The sequence below is a fragment of the Lygodium microphyllum genome, chromosome 26, assembly GCF_053477565.2.
Source record: "Lygodium microphyllum isolate KBCC chromosome 26, Lygodium_microphyllum_v1.1.10, whole genome shotgun sequence".
NCBI lineage: Eukaryota > Viridiplantae > Streptophyta > Polypodiopsida > Schizaeales > Lygodiaceae > Lygodium > Lygodium microphyllum.
Window position 1 is genome coordinate 52,260,234 of NC_141160.1, and position 15,806 is coordinate 52,276,039.

The 15,806-nt window shown below is 43.1% G+C and overlaps 1 protein-coding gene across 2 annotated transcripts; it reads right to left on the reverse strand.

Moving 5' to 3' along the window:
• Positions 1 to 7,862: 7,862 nt before the first annotated feature.
• Positions 7,863 to 12,229, reverse strand: LOC148013265 (uncharacterized). Of its 2 annotated transcripts, none has more exons than XM_087667628.1 (10): positions 11,462 to 12,229; positions 10,692 to 10,810; positions 10,420 to 10,610; positions 9,994 to 10,253; positions 9,797 to 9,903; positions 9,526 to 9,715; positions 9,128 to 9,423; positions 8,870 to 9,025; positions 8,546 to 8,779; positions 7,863 to 8,415 (listed from the first exon to the last, which is right to left on the reverse strand). In XM_087667628.1, exons 1-10 carry the CDS (start codon positions 11,646 to 11,648, stop codon positions 8,230 to 8,232), a joined length of 1,926 nt encoding a protein of 641 aa, XP_087523754.1. In that variant the 5' UTR covers positions 11,649 to 12,229; the 3' UTR covers positions 7,863 to 8,229. The 2 variants fall into 2 exon arrangements, with proteins under 2 accessions (XP_087523754.1, XP_087523755.1); XM_087667629.1 differs by lacking the exon at positions 11,462 to 12,229 and adding an exon at positions 10,898 to 11,319.
• Positions 12,230 to 15,806: the final 3,577 nt, after the last annotated feature.

Here is a 15,806-nt window from a genome sequence, read left to right on the forward strand (position 1 = left end):
CTTCTCTCTTGTTGATTCTCTCTCTCCTCTTAGCAAATTTGAAAATATTCAACACTATTTTGTTATGAATCTAAACATGATTACTATTGTAATAAGGATTTCTAGGTCATCTCAAGTATGCCCAAAATTTACACCCTTGTGATTGAAGAGATTGTTGTAAATCTAAGATTTTGCATCACATCTAAAGTGGATTGTCCATCTGTAGTTGAAAGCACTACATGCAAATATTGAAGACCCTATTTGTGCTCAAATGTCCATTAAATGAAGGGGCAATGTGGGGATTCACATTGTTAGTCATTTGTTACAACCCTACATTCTTGAATTTGTAGAGAGATTGGCCAATCATTAGTGGAAGAGGGGATTCTCAAAGAGCAATCCTCTCAAATACAAGGCAGGACTTGACTCTTCTCAAGGATTGGATTTCAATGTACCACAACATTCAAGGAATAAAATCTAAAGAAACACCACAACAAAGGTAGTTTTTGGAGCAAATCAAGTGTCAACTATCCATTTTCAATTGGTAATGCGTTTGTTTCATTTTCTTTGAATTTATTACTTGATGTAATTACTAGTTAATCAAGTCTTATACCAGCCTATCAAAGAAGGAGGGCTTGTTTTAGGAAGGCAACCAAAGATGATGAGATGAAATCACACATGGTCAAGTTGTCTAAGGGTAGGGAAGCAAATGCAAACAAATGGGTGTTTAAGAATGAGAGGGGAAAGTGGGGAAGTATGCATATATATGAGGAGAGGCTTGGGCAAATAAATTCATTCAAAAGGAGGGTATGGACTACACCAATGCCTTCGCACATGTTGACCAAAATGGATACAAACCATCATAGATGGCATGCGCACCTTATGGATATCAAGATAATCTTTCTATACAAAATCGTGGAGGCAATCTACTGCAACAGCTTGCCACGATGGAGCAAGTGGAAGAAAAAGTTCACAAATAGAGAAGTTGTACATGGCATGAAACAAACTTCACAATCATGGTACAAGAAGCTACATGACTTTCTGATTGGAAATGGATTTTATGAGGGCTATCAAACCCCAATGTATATATCTCAACTAGCAAATGTGTAATCATGGTTTACATAGATGCAATAGTGGTCATAAGCTTGTCATGAGCAAGACAAAGAAGGGGTTAAGCCCCGAGGGAAAGGGATCCTTAAGAGTTTGAGATGAGTGATGTAGGAGTAACCTAGTACCACGTGGAGCTCAATGTGATCTATGACTGTCATTTGAGAGGAGGCAAGGATAGTTAACATGGTGCATTCTTCCACAAAAGACATGCCCATGAATACACTCATAGATCACCTTGAGTCCCAAGCAATACTAAATTACTCCTCCATCAGTCCTCAAACTCCTTTCTAAGGATTCCTATCCCCTCGCTCATTCCCTGGTCTTGCTCATGATGACCTTATAACCACATCATCTGCATACACAACTATGATTACCCATTTGTTAGCTAAGATCTATACATTGGGAAACTTCGTGGAACAAAACATGACGTACTGTCCCACAAAGGATATGCTTGTAAACAATGCTTACCAAGCCACAAGCACAATGAGGAACCACAAGAGCTAAATGTGTTACAACATGATAATGATGAAGACAAAGGAAAGGAAGAAAACCCAATGTGGAGAGTATGCACAAGTTCTCCCATGTCTTGTAAGGATGGCTGCCCATCAGGAAGAGAGTGAAGGATCGGGTCACCCACACTCTCCCTCTTTGTTCAAATGACATCAATACACGTGGCAAGTTGGCATACCATGTACGACACAGTAGGATGATAATCAAGTTGGCTAATACAGTAGTTATATTCTGATTTTTTACCTCTCGAATTAATACAAGAACTATTTTCTTTTTTACTTTCCCATCTAACTCTTCTCTAAACATAGTTCCCTTTGTTCTTCTATGACAAATTGCCTATACCACAGCAACCGCAGTACCATGCATATGTTAGATTCAAACCATGACAATGTGGCCTACTAGTGATGATTCTAAGAGAGGAAGAGAGTGCAGTAGTGATTGGATGCATTACTTGTGAGATGGTTGTGCTACATGCCACCTCTCATGGAAGAACAAAGGGGGCTACATTCAAAGCAGACTCAAATGGAGCAGTAAACTTGAGAAGTAGAATTTAGGATACAAATGTTAAACCATAGGCCTTCCTAGGGTATTGGCAAGATTCCCAACTGACTTACCATTCCAAAGGTAATGTACTGATGCTATTTTACAAGGAGCCACCACCCCGGTGGCGAGGGGAATGTTACGGACCTTCACGGGACTTCATGATAAAACCTGTCATGAGGCACAAAAGGCACAGTGGAATGGCACACAAGATATATCAATAAGAAATCTTTGTATTCATGATATCAAAAAGGGACTACATTGAGGCACATCTCAGGACTACATCCTCGTGACGCCGCATATATGAGGGTTCACCACTGAGCATAGGGAATCACATGTAGAGTGGAAACCAAGCTGAGCTTAGAGTCACAATTACTCCCTATATAGGTGTTTCTGGCTCCTACGCCATGGTATAGCTACAAAGCCCATACCCTTACACTCACCCCCGCTTAATGAATTGTTGTCCTCAGCAATTAGGGTGGTTTATTGACTCATTCTGAGGTTTTAACACAACTTATACTATCAAGTTGGTTAGTGTCTACCGGTCCCTAGGACTGACTCCTTAGCGGGTTCTTAACGTAGCCTTTTTTGCCAAGCTCGTCAATGTCTGTCGAACTACGACTTGGGGTCTTAACACAACTTATGCTATCAAGCTAGCTCAAGTCTACCCATCTAGACTTAATTCTTTTATTGTTTTTTTTTCATTCCAATCCACCACACTCGACTCAATTACATTTGAGGAGTGGACGCTTTATAGTCCTAACTTGAGTTGGCTTGTGCTTATGGCTTTGCATGCCAAGCTTTGTAGATGCGATCCCAAGTTGTCGTGCTATTGGGATCCAGGCGTGGTGGCGCAGTGGTTGCCATGCTGTGCCACACCTTAAGGGAGGCATTCCATTGAGTAGCTCCTTGCGTCGGCCTCCCTTTCTTCCTGCCGTCACCTTGGACCTTGGAGACTTGGGTCTCTTGGTTCATTTGCCAAGACACTTTGCCCTCATCACCACGTCAAGTACTTGGGCTATTTTCTTTGACCTCTTTGCCAAATCTTTCTTGCTTGCTTTGTACTTAGACAACCTAGTTGGTTTAGCCTGCCTTCTCGCACGAAAGGTGCTATCTTGGTACATGGCACCTCTTTGGCTCTTCTTAGCCTCATTTGGAGTTGAGGTTCTTGGTGGGGAATGGACTAAGTCGTCACACTTGGCCTGGATTTTAGGTTGCGGAAGTAGAGGTATCCTTGAAGCTCTTGGGGTGACGCCCATCTATGTAGTGCTTGGTGGGTCACGGATCCATAAGATTGGAATGACCACTCCTCGCACTGCTTGCGACTTGAATGCCGAGATCTCAATCTTTGTTAGCATTGAGTATGGTCCCAACAGGTTCTATAGACCAAAGACAATCACCTTAAGAGTGAGTTGGAGAGTTCTCCAAGGCTCAACCAACAAGGTTACCTTCCGTGGCGCTAAGTGACCTTGATCGGACCATATTGCGAGCACTCCCTCATGCTCTCCCTTCTTTGAGGCTTTGTCCTCTAACTCCTTCTTTTCAAGCTCATAAGGGTTTGCCTCTTCAGATTCAAGCCAATGACTCCATTGCTGAAGTCCAGTTGGTTCTTTCTTTGATCCAAGTTGGCTGGGATGGGGTGTGGCTTTGGAGTAAAAGCTAGGGTTTCTCTGTCCTTAGGCACAATTTGAGTGGGGGGGGGTTTTGGAGGCTTCTTCATTCTCATCTCTTATCCTAGCTCTATTGGCCTGCCTTTGTTTCTTAGCGTTTAGTTTCGTCGTCTTCTTTGTCTCATTCTCTATCTTTTGCTCTTCTTCTTCTTTCTCGTCTTCCATCTTTTCTTCTTTGGCCTTCCTACCTTGATCTATCTTTTCTTGCTCCTCTTGTTCTAGCCTATCTTCTTCCTTTGGCTTCCTAGCTCTCCATACTTGTTCTTTTTCTTTGTTCTCTTCGTCTTTTTCTTCTTGCTCCATCCTTTTTCTAACTTTCTTCGTCTTGTTTTCTTCTACTTGTTTTCTCCTATCATGGTCTAGCTTCTCTTTTTCTGTTTGTGTCTTCCTAGCTAACTCTACTTGTTCTTCTATCTCTTTTCTATCTTCTTGCATGATCTTCTCCTTGATCTTCTCTATGGCTCCATCTAACAACTCTTTTTCTTCTTCTTTCCTATCATCTTCTTCCATCTCATCCCAAATTCTCATGATTCTCTCCTTAAACTCTTTTCCTAGCCCATCATCATTGAACTATGAGGGTTTGGTTGATTCTTGTTGTTGGGTTTGTCGATCTCGGCTGAGCTCATCCTCCTCCTCCTCCTCCTCCTCCTCTTTATTTTCTTCCAACTCCTCTCTCTTTTCTTTTTCTTCCCCTATATCATCATCTAAAATAGAAGTATTGGTTCCATGTAGTGGATGCCCTGCCCCAAGTGCTTTTGCCCTTCCATCCTCATCTTCTAACTCTATCTCTTCATCTACTTCCTCATCTTCTTCTTCATCGGAGGCATCACGTGCCTCACAAGAGGGCACCAACCTGGCCTCATCCTCAATCTCACTAGGTAGAGGTGTTTCAAGATCAATATCAAGCTCATCCTCCCCCTTCTCTTCTTCTAACACTAGTTCTTCAACCAACTAGGCTTCTTGTGGGTGCAATGGCTGATCCCTCTGACATGTCCACCTTGCTTCCTCTTCTTGTTTGTATCCTAACTCCGTCATGATATTTTCTACTTTTGAACTCACATCCATTTTCCATCCTTCTCCCTTCACATAGTATTCCATCATTTCTTCTTCTTCTGGGACTTCTTCAATTTGGCATTCTTCGGGATAGGGGCAGTCGGTGTAGAGGTATTCTCCTTCCAGGTGGTAGTCGATAGGCACATCTTCAGAGTAGCAGTATCCATCTCCTTTAGAAAGGTATTCATTGTCGAAGTATTAATCTTGAAGATAGCCTTTAGGGTAGTAGTCTTCCAAGTAGTAGTGAAGGTAGTAGCCATCAGCTTCTTCTTAGGAGCAAGGTGTTCTTGGATCAATGTCAAGCTCATCCTCCCCCTTGTCTTCTTCATCTTCATCCGATCATATTTCTTCTTCATTCACCTATTTCTGTCTCTCTTGGCTCTTTGGTTCTTCTTTGGTTATTCTTCAGCTCTTAGACTCTTTCAACCCGCATTTGCTTCAAGTATTGTTCGGCCCGTTCTTTGGCTTCTTCAAATCTAGAGGCAATCTCCCAATCCCACCTCAACATGATTTTCTCTTGTAGCTCCATGTCGAGGTCTCGGGCCGTCTTCACTTACCATAGTCTAGCTCTCTCTCGCACCATGATCAACTAGTAGTCAACCTCTTCTAGGTTTTCATCCAACTCTTCAACCTTCTCTTCGAGATCCAATACATAGACTCCTTGATGGGTCTTCTTCACCATGTCAATGGTTCTTGTTTGCTCAATCATTTTGAACAGTAGCTCTTTCTTCCTATATGTGATTTTGAGATGTAGCTCTTTCTTCTTGTATGTCGATGGTTCTTCTTGTTTGCTCGATCAAAAAGGGACCACATTGAGGCACATCTCAAGACTACACACTCGTGACACCGCACATATGAGGACTCACCATAGCATAGGGAGGGCTCACCGGAGCATAGGGAGTCACATGTAGAGTAAAAACCAAGCTGAACTTAGAGCCACTACTCCTCCCTATATAGGTGTTTTTGACTCCTACGCCATGGTATAGCTACAAAGCCCATACCCTTACAAGGGAGAGGGGGGGGAGGGAGGATACGGGGGGAAAGAGAGAGAGAGAGAGAGAGAAGGGGGGGAGGGCATCTGGTCCCTCATGCAAACAGATGCATCTAAACTAAAGGCCATGCATAACAAGAACCACAAAGAGAGACGTCTGGTCGCTCATGCTAACAGTTGTATCTAAATTAAAGGCCATGCAAAACAAGGACCACATAGAGAGAGAGAGAGAGAGAGAGAGAGAGAGAGAGAGAGAGAGAGAGAGAGAGAAGTATGTGGTCTCCCTCCTGCAAGTAGTTACATCTACACTAAAAGCCATGCAAAACAAGAACTAGTGTTGAAGATAATAAATGCTTTCACTTTTATAATGAACTAGAGTGAAGAAAGTGTGGAGTAGTGATTTCAGTTTTCCTCAAGCTTTACACCCCAATATGCATTAGAGGTCCACTGCTGTGAAGAGGGGGTACTTAGAGACCATTACAAATAATAGGCTTAATTGATGGGTAGCTCAGTGAGCTCAAGAACTTTCACGTTCACATAGATGTTACAAAGAGTAGGTATAATCTCAATCTGCATGTTTATCGGGTATGAGTTCTGCAAAACTCTCCTTTACTTTTACCATCTGAAATTTTTGGTTTTGTGTATGACGATACTCAATGTTGTATGGTCCCCAAGTGAGAAGCCATGCTGGACAGGGTTTTCCTATTTTACGTGGAAAAGTTTAATAGATAAGGGAATCTCCAAGACGCTTTATAAGTTTTGAAAGCAAGCAGGGCCAGAATGGTCCATCAAAAATGCCCATAATGTTTATAGAGGTTATGGGCAAGAAATAAGGACCATTGCTTACGACCACAAACATACAAGGGCTTCAAGTAGCAACAGCCTTCATAATGAGAGCCACATGAAGAGAAGGCTAGAGAGTTGGCTTTTAAGTACAAGCTTGGCATATTGAGGTAGCTTCCGTGCAAGCCTTAACACTTTCAGTTTCAATACAAAAGTATCATCGTCACATGCAATCTAATGAGTGCAAGATGCTCATTTCTCACCTGGAGTTTAGCAAGCACCTTAGAACTGATTGTGTACTAGAAAACACCATGAGGGATGAATTAGCAACATACAAATACTCTGATTCTGGCCTCCAAAGCTTTCTGAGCTCAAATTATATTACACCCCAACACAAAGAAACCAAACATTATTTCATGACGCAATTGTTCACAGTCTACATAACAAAATGGCTGATCGATGAGCGGCTGTACTGAATGAGATTAGAAAAGAATGTGTGCAAGAAACAGCACGAGAGATGAGTTAGTACCATACAAATATTTGGGCCTCCAAAGCTTTCTGAGCTCAAACTATATCACACCCCACACCTATGTGTGCTAGAAACAGCATGAGGGATGAGTTAGCAAATACAAGCAACATACAAATACTCTGATTCTGGCCTCCAAAGCTTTCTGAGCTCGAACTATATTACACCCCACACCTATCATTCACAGTTTACAGAACAAAATGGCTGATTGATGAGGGGCTGGACTGAATCACACAATTAGTATTACACCTTTCATAATTTTCTGCTATAGAGGACAAGTGGCTAAAGTCGTTACCTTCCAAACAACCCATTAATTCACCTAAACCACTCCAGGCCATGGAAACAAGGAATCATCTGAAAGTGTCAGGATATGATGAAAAGTTTCCAACCAGAATTTTGATGTGCATGTCACAACAGTGCAAGGGCATAAACTAGATCACTTCAAGGATCAGTCTGAGTCACAGTAACAATAACATGTAAAATTAAGCTGACAAAGGACTGACTCAACATAATGTTATACAAAAAGGCAGAGATGAAAAGTTTGCAACATCCATTTCCAGCTCAGTTGGCAGCCCCTGAGCTAAAAGATTCACTTCTGGTCTCAAGCAATCAAGAAGACCACGCTGAACAAAAGGAGTGCATTCCATTCCAGACTGGCTACCAGACAATTGATAAGTGGATTCCTGCTTCACAGCACAAGAAGTTGCCTGATAAAAGAGCAAGACCAAGAGACACCTTCAGACAATAAATTTAGAACACCTCGGTCATAAGTAGTGAGCAAATACAGAAAACCAGTGTCAAAATGACATCCTCATGGAGTCCCTGACTTTACTGCATGCATCAGCTATTGGCACAGCACATTTAAGAAAAGAAAACCTCTCAGTTCTCTCACCATGAGAACAAGGTACAAAAAATCAACCATCCTCAAAGGCTGACAAAGTGCCAGCACAATACAGGAGCAGAAGATAATATAAATGTGTGGTCATTAAATAATCCTCTCAAAACACTCAGACCCTAAAAACCTACGCCGGAAACATAATGTGGAAACGATCATGAGCAGAAATCAAGCATCAAGCTACAGCTGCTGCTTGCGCAGCTCCAGGCAATGTCTCATGAGAAACTTTCATGTGCTGATGAAGAACCTGGACTGCTTCCTCAACTTTGGAGGCCAGGGCTTCAGGTGACTCGAGCAAGAGGAGGAGTTCAGAATTATCCATCTCCAGCAGCATACCAGTTATTTTCCCTGCAAGATCAAACTGCAATGTCCAACATTTCTGAGTTAGTGTTAAATCTCAAGAGATCATTATTTGCCTGTAACATCCATTCTGTTGTCTGCCTGTACCATTCATTCTTTGGTTCTCTCTGATTGAAATTTTTGTGAATTACCTGAAGCTGCTGTACAAGTGGGAACAAACGCTCTCCCAACATCTGCTTCTGTTGCTGAGGTGGGGCATTTGCAAGCATGCTACTCCATTCTGCAAGATTGGTTGATTGTGCATTCCCACTGATAGCAGGTGGTGATACCAACCCACCAGCGCCAGTTTGCTGCTGAGAAGTGCTGAGAGAAGATTCACGTCCTCGCCCATTTGCAACATACTTAGGTAGCTGACGCCCACGATGCTGTATTGAAACATTAGCAGCGAAATATCAATGTGATTGCAGACTAGTAACACTAGACCCATGTCTTTCACACCTAATGCTTGATGTTACCTGCTGGTTCCTGGCAACATCTTTGTAAGCTACTTGAGGCTGCAGCTGAGGCTGCTGCTGTAAAGGTACAACCATAGGCATTGGTCCAGCCTGTGGAAGCACCTGTCCATTGGCCCGATTCCTTATCTGTCTTTGTTGTCGTGGCCCGGCTGGTACCTGAGTTCAGGCCATTTACACAATGTAAACAACTAAGAACTGGCTTACATGGAAATCAAAGAAGATAGCAACACAAATAGCTGTATAAGAAGAGCTACCCACCACAGGTAGACCTGGAATTTGCTGAAAGCCTGGTCTCCCAGGCGTTGGAACAGATGCAGGTCTCCACCCAGGCCGCATGCCAACAGGGTACATGATACCTTGTCTTTGTGGAAGAGGAGCAATGACCCCTGGAGGAGCAGGAAAGAACATCGGCGGGTAAGCAGCTGGAACCATTGCACCTGGAGGCCCAGCCAAACCTGCCATCCGTTGAGCATACTGCTGTTCTAACTGTGCACGACGAACCTCTTTCCGCTGGGCTAGCGCAACATAAATTGGTTTGCCAAACATCATACTACCTAATCACATTTACGAAGTGACACAACATGAATAAGCAGCTAGTTGGCAACAACACCTTGGATTCTCACAATAAGGCCAAAAGTGTGCAAATAAGCTCTCACCATGTGCCTCTGTGATTGCTTTTGAAGCCTCTTCTGGAGACGAAAAGCACACAAATCCAAACCCTTTGCTGATCCCTTTATCATCTTTCATTACTTTGACAGATACTATAGTCCCATAAGAAGAGAATTGCTTGCGAAGATAGTCATCATCAACAATATCATCCAGGTTCTTAACATACACATTTGATGCCTGCAAGAAAGTAAAACTATTACAACATTACCAGGGGGGACATTCTCCACCCTAGATCTGCAAAAAAACACAGTCCAGAACCTGATACTTCTGCATTCGCTCCAGACGCTTCTCCTCAAATTGACGCCGTAATAACTGTTCCCGTTCCGCCTTCTTTTGTGCTCGTCCAGCATATATAACCTTGGATCCTGAGTGAAGTTGTGATCATTACCACACCTTTAACCTCCTGACTTGATCAAATTTGAAGCTTAATAGCTTGTAGAGCCTCACCAACTTACCTAGCTGCGCACCATTCATGGCCTCTACAGCTCTCTTTGCATCATCTGGATTTTCAAAGTTAATGAATCCAAAACCCTTTGGATTACCATTCTCATCCTTCATGATGATAAGATTTGTTATTTTTCCAAACTTAGAAAACTCCTCCTGCAGCTTCTCTTCTGTGATGTCCTGGTCTATATTCTTGACAAACAAGTTTGTGAATCTCAGCTCTGCTCCTGCATATGTCCTGTCACTTCTTCGAACAAACTTAGCTACATACCTGTGGGCACACAGTGACACGCCAGTCATCACCATGACTCATAAAGCAGTACAGAGAAAACTACATTGTGGAAAAAAGCCAGTGTTACACACACAGGGAAAAGAAAGAGCTGGCTAAGCAGCATCCACTCAATCAAGTGTCTGACAAAATCAAAACTGCCACTCACATTTTTTTCTTATCCATTAGCTTCCCATGAAGATTTTCAATTGCAAGCCCTGCTGCCTCATCCGTTTCGAAGTGAACAAAACCGTAGCCTCTGCTTTTTCCATCCTGCGTTGCAACTTTGCATGAAAGAATGTCCCCAAACGGACTAAAGAGCTCATGCAGACCTCTGTGATCCATAGATTCAGGAATATTCTGCACACAACAAGCATTCCTCTGAAATCTCGCAACCCTGTAAAATGCAGACATTCACAAGCTCTAAGAAGGACTCTCTACCTTGACAAAGAGATTTCCTACACCGCTTTTGCGGGCACTTGGATCCCGATGTGACCACATGATTCTGATAGGTTTTCCATTCACTGGCGTGTAGTTCAATGTTTCCAAAGCCCGGGCAGCTGGATAGGAGAAGCATGAGCTGTTACCCAAATGGTAAGCAAAACAACACCAAACAAAGCTGAAGAGAATGAAATTAGGAAACATACCAAAAGTCTCTGCCATGATGAGTGACACCAGTATGATGGGAAGAAAAAACACAATGAATTAGACACACCAAAAAAAGGACTGCATCACTTACTGAACAAAGATGTTTTGCAAGGAGCAGGTGGTAAACATAAAACAAAGCAAGCAACAACAGGCAAATGTGTCAATGTAGATTATTTGCACTAATGCCATTAAAACCGATTCTTTATGTAGCAAATCAAACCAGCACTATGTCTACTCCGAGCAATCTATGTGCTCAGCATATGCCTTTTCCGCCACAGCTCTCAAGCACTTAGGACACCCTGGACCCTTTATTCAAAGCATACCCGGCACTTGACCTAGACAAATACATGCTAGGCAATAGTTGACTGGAGAAAATCGACTTTAAACATACAAAGCATTTCCATATTGCTTGTGTTGGTCTTCTCAGAACTCAGAGTTTGCTTCCACGAATACATCATTATTATGAGAGACTGTGGAAGTACAAAGGAGTATCAAAGATAGAAGAAACTTCAAGAATATCACATGCTGCGAGCAGGGTTGAAGGTTGGCAGGTGAATATGTACCATTTAAAGAAGCGTTGTAGTTGACATATGCATAACCTAAAGAGCGACGGGAGACCGAGTCACGGCAAACTCGAATGGAGGCAACAGGACCAATGGTAGAAAAGAGGTCATAAAGCTGAGCCTCCGAAACATCTGTGTCAAGATCTCCAACATATAGGGAGGCGGAGGCAGCGGGTGCTCCCGCCATAGCTCCACCCCTCCTTTAACCACCTGTAGTCTGGTCCACCCCTCCCTTTAACCACCTCACACTATGTTGTGCAGCTAGTTGAAAGGCCCATTCAGTGCCATCTCTGTGTCTGATTGATTGGCGGCTTCACTGGGACCTTGCTTGGCACGAGAAGAAGCCCTGGCTTCTTCTAGCTGTAACCTGTAAGCCCAGGCAACCTGGACCGAAACACTCCCCTCTTTGCTGCTGAGTGCCGATTGATTCAAGGCAAATGCAGACACTGCATGCCTTCTTGTGCGCAGATGTGGCCCTGATAGGGGCGGCCGTTCGACAGGAAATCAATCGCGGGGGCGAGAGGCTATCGAAGACGGTAGGGTTTCCGCCGCGAGGAGCTTACGGCTCTCCGACCTCCTGCGTGCAGTCTGTCTGCCTTTTTCCTGCTCCTGACGAGGCCCTCTCTCCTCTTCTGGCAGGTCGGATCAGAGACCCGAGCTTACCTGCGCAGGGGGAAGTCAGCCCCAAATGGAGGAAGAGGGTGCACGAAGACTGCCCCTTCGTTTCAATGCAGATTTAGGGCTTTTGATTTCTTCCTTTCGGTAAAGAGGATCGAATGGAATGAATGGTATGTCATGTCCTTTGCCTTTCGTCTCAAAACCCTAGCACCCCTAGATCTTCCACATCCACTCTCAATCTTGAATGAACAAAGGTGAAATTATTGAAGGTCTCATAAGCAAGGCCAGACAAATGTTTTGAGATAGCCCAACAGTGCACTTGAGGTAACAATGCTATAACTCGTAAGCATGTCCAGTTGAACGAAACCCGTCTTTTTGCACAGATGTTAAGAGGCTTAACGACGTGTTTTCGCAAAAGGTTATGCTTGGTGTGCAAATCGGATATTGTATGCATACGTAGCGAGCATCGGAAGGTCCCCAAGAACAAAGAACTCTATTTTAAGCTCAAAAATCAAAAGAATAGACTTGCACGACATGAGGCAAAAAGACCAATTAGGTATAATATCTCCCCATGCCTTGTGTGAGTGCTCCATAAAGCATGTATTTATTAATTTATTCATCTCAAAGCTCAAAGATAGCCCAATTTTAAAATTAGCATGCTTTAGCTTTTGTGTTTGCTTTTGTCCAAATAAAGAATAAAGCGGTTGGGCGGCCCAAGAGTCGAGCAGTGCCCAAATACAATGTCCAATAATGAATATTTAAACCGCGCGTCCATGTGCATACAAAATAATAGATATATGTCAAGTGCTTTGATAAATAAGCGCGCCTAAATAAATATTAGTACCACACCTTTAATGATAAAATGCGCGCCCATCAAAAATGATAATTTTTTCTAAGTAACTTGAATACACCCTATCGCCTAGTGCTTCCCAATGCCACTGCTGCTTACTCTACACATCAACTGAAGCATTCACAATTGTTAGAAAATAATAAAATTAAACCAATAAAAGTGAATACCTAGTAGTCTTTAGCTAATAAATAAATAAATGGGTTGAAACTCTGTCCTAACCTTAATTTAATACGAGTGCACACTCTAAACTCATAAACATCCATTAACTTAAACATGTATTTTGTAGAATCACCTGCTATGGAATCATCCACTTGTACATTAAATTAACGTGACGCTCGAAAAGGACAGGCATCCCCATCAACATTTCGCACAAAGAATCCACTTTGTGTACGAGCCTCGACAAATAAATATTGTCTTACAGAATCCACCGCAAAACCTCACAGAATCCACCGTGATCTCATGAAATCCACCATGGAATATACCTCCTAGCATCAATGCCCTCCCCATGTCCATCATGTGCACATTGTAAGAATGAACAAGGTGATATTATTGAAGAGGTCATAAGCTCGGCTGATGTCATCTCACTGTTAGTGTGATCGCTTAGGGCATCTAGTATTCTTTTCTATGCATCAATATTTGAGATAATTGTGGTTGGGCTTCACCCAATCTCTACACCCCAAAGGGTAAAACATCACATAGCTACTTAATCGCAACATTTGAAATCATATTTGAAAGGGATGCAGGAGACGCGAGAGAGAAAAGCACACACAAGGTAGGTGCTGTCAACGATGTTATGACAGCCTTATTGCACTTTCATATATATATGAATAAAGAATATGGGCGGTCACTGTACATGAGCAGGCCTAAGGGCCTTTTACCCCAACAACCTCCTACTAAAAGGCCAATGGACCAAGGAGTGAAAAAACAAAACAAAAGAAAAGAGATAGGGTGAGGAATTATGACCTCACCCAACACCCAATCGGAAAGCGAGCAGTGCAATAAGTGGCGGGAATCTCCGAGTCCAAGACATCCAGGAGGCAAGTGATCTCGCAGCTCCATACAATGGAGCAATCCAGCACAACTCATGAGTACAAGGATATCATCATCGTCATCAGAGTAGCGCATAGCATCAGCGTGGCACATACAAGACAGCAGAGAGCATCCAAACTCTCCAGAGTCAATCACTGAAAGAGGGCCAGCATCCCGAACACAAGTCAGATGATGTCTCAAGATAGTATGTGGCCTCAGCGAAGTGGAAGACTAACATATGGTTGTAGAATCACTCATAAAGCACAATGAACGTGTATCCAGAGGCCTGAGAGGTATTTGCGTCTCATAAAAGACAACATGACGATTGCATACAACCTGCTGGGCATCCAAATCCCAAAACATGTAAGCCGTAAAGTCACCATAACCAAGGAGAAGACATCTGCGTGACATAGGCTTGTGTGGCATACGATAGTGGCTTAGCAACCAAATATCCTCAAGTAATCATAGGAGGGTCTCATACCACTCCATGCCTCATGCGGTGTAATAGCGTCCAAAGTCAAGCACGGCTTCTTATTAACCAAGTAGACTGCCATCATAAGGGCCTCAACCCAAAAGCCATAAGATAATCCAGCTATGGTAAGCATAGCAACAACCTTCACCTGTAAGGTCAGGCACGTGCCATGAGCAATCCCATAATACCGTGGGCATAAGAAATCAATACCGTACTAGTAACAAGAGATCCGTAAGCTGAGAGAGATAGCATAACTCTCATAATCCATTTGCAAACATCTAGGCCTGCTACTAGCAGAATCCATAAACCTGTCAAGCATAATAACAACCTCCTCAATCCGTATCAAAGGGTAAGCCCAAACACGGTGGGTAGCATGATCCATGAAGGTCACAAAATATGACACTCCACCAAGTGACTGGGAAGGCATAGGTCCATATACTGCAACATGGACTAGATCTAGAGGAGCATGCCTCACACGATTGCCATAAGCCAAAGAGGCTCTGCATGGACCATGAGTACAATGAGGGCAAATAGCATGGGGAAGAGCAAGCAATAAGCCCATATTACATAAAGCATCCATCTCAGTGTGCCGTACATGGCCTAGGCGACAATGCCATAACAATGCATGTGGTAGCTGCGTAACTGCAACCATAGAATCATCCACATGAGAGACATGTACTACATAATCACTGCCATATCTAGCACCTCTAACTAACACCAAGCAACCACGACGGATTTTCCATGAAGTATCCCCAAGAGAGACATAATATATTGCACTATGCAACTAACTAACAGAGATTAGGCTCTTACTAAGTGTAAATATATGCAAGACATCACGAAGCATAAGGGAAGACCCATTTGGCAAAGCCAAGTGTATATTCCCTGTACCAATAACATAACAATCCCGCTCAAGGCCCAAAGAAATACACTTGTCCACCTCCCTATAAGAAGAGAACCAAGCTCTATGCGGAGTAACATGACAAGATGCCATACTGTCTAAAAGCCAATCAAAGGTATAGGTCGTATCACTGAGCAAGTAATCTGCGGGGTAACACGATGCCAGGAGTCTAGACTCGGCTGCATCATCATGGGTAACTACATGCACCATACCACTATCAACAGTGGTCTCACCTACTGCATCACTGACTTTGCTCTCACATCTAGTGCAGTGCAATCTTTTTTGCTCTCTAATCCACTTGAAGCATTTATGCTTCACATGCCATGTCTTTTCACAATGAAAGCAAACAGAACCTGTAAAACCTGTAGAAGAGGACAATTGCTCTGTAATAGCACGAGTAGGGCTGTCTAATACATCCAAGGAGCTCAAAGAATCAGGGGAACTCTCATCAGAGAGAACAGGCTCATCAAGAGGACAG

Excerpts from the sequence above, each read along its gene's own strand:
- LOC148013265 (XM_087667628.1), bottom strand. The coding sequence starts at position 11,648 with ATGGCGGGAGCACCCGCTGCCTCCGCCTCCCTATATGTTGGAGATCTT. Across the intron at positions 10,611-10,691 it reads TAGGAAATCTCTTTGTCAAG|AATATTCCTGAATCTATGGA; the intron begins GTAGAGAGTCCT and ends TGTTGTGTGCAG. Across the intron at positions 9,424-9,525 it reads AGCAATCACAGAGGCACATG|GTAGTATGATGTTTGGCAAA; the intron begins GTGAGAGCTTAT and ends AAATGTGATTAG.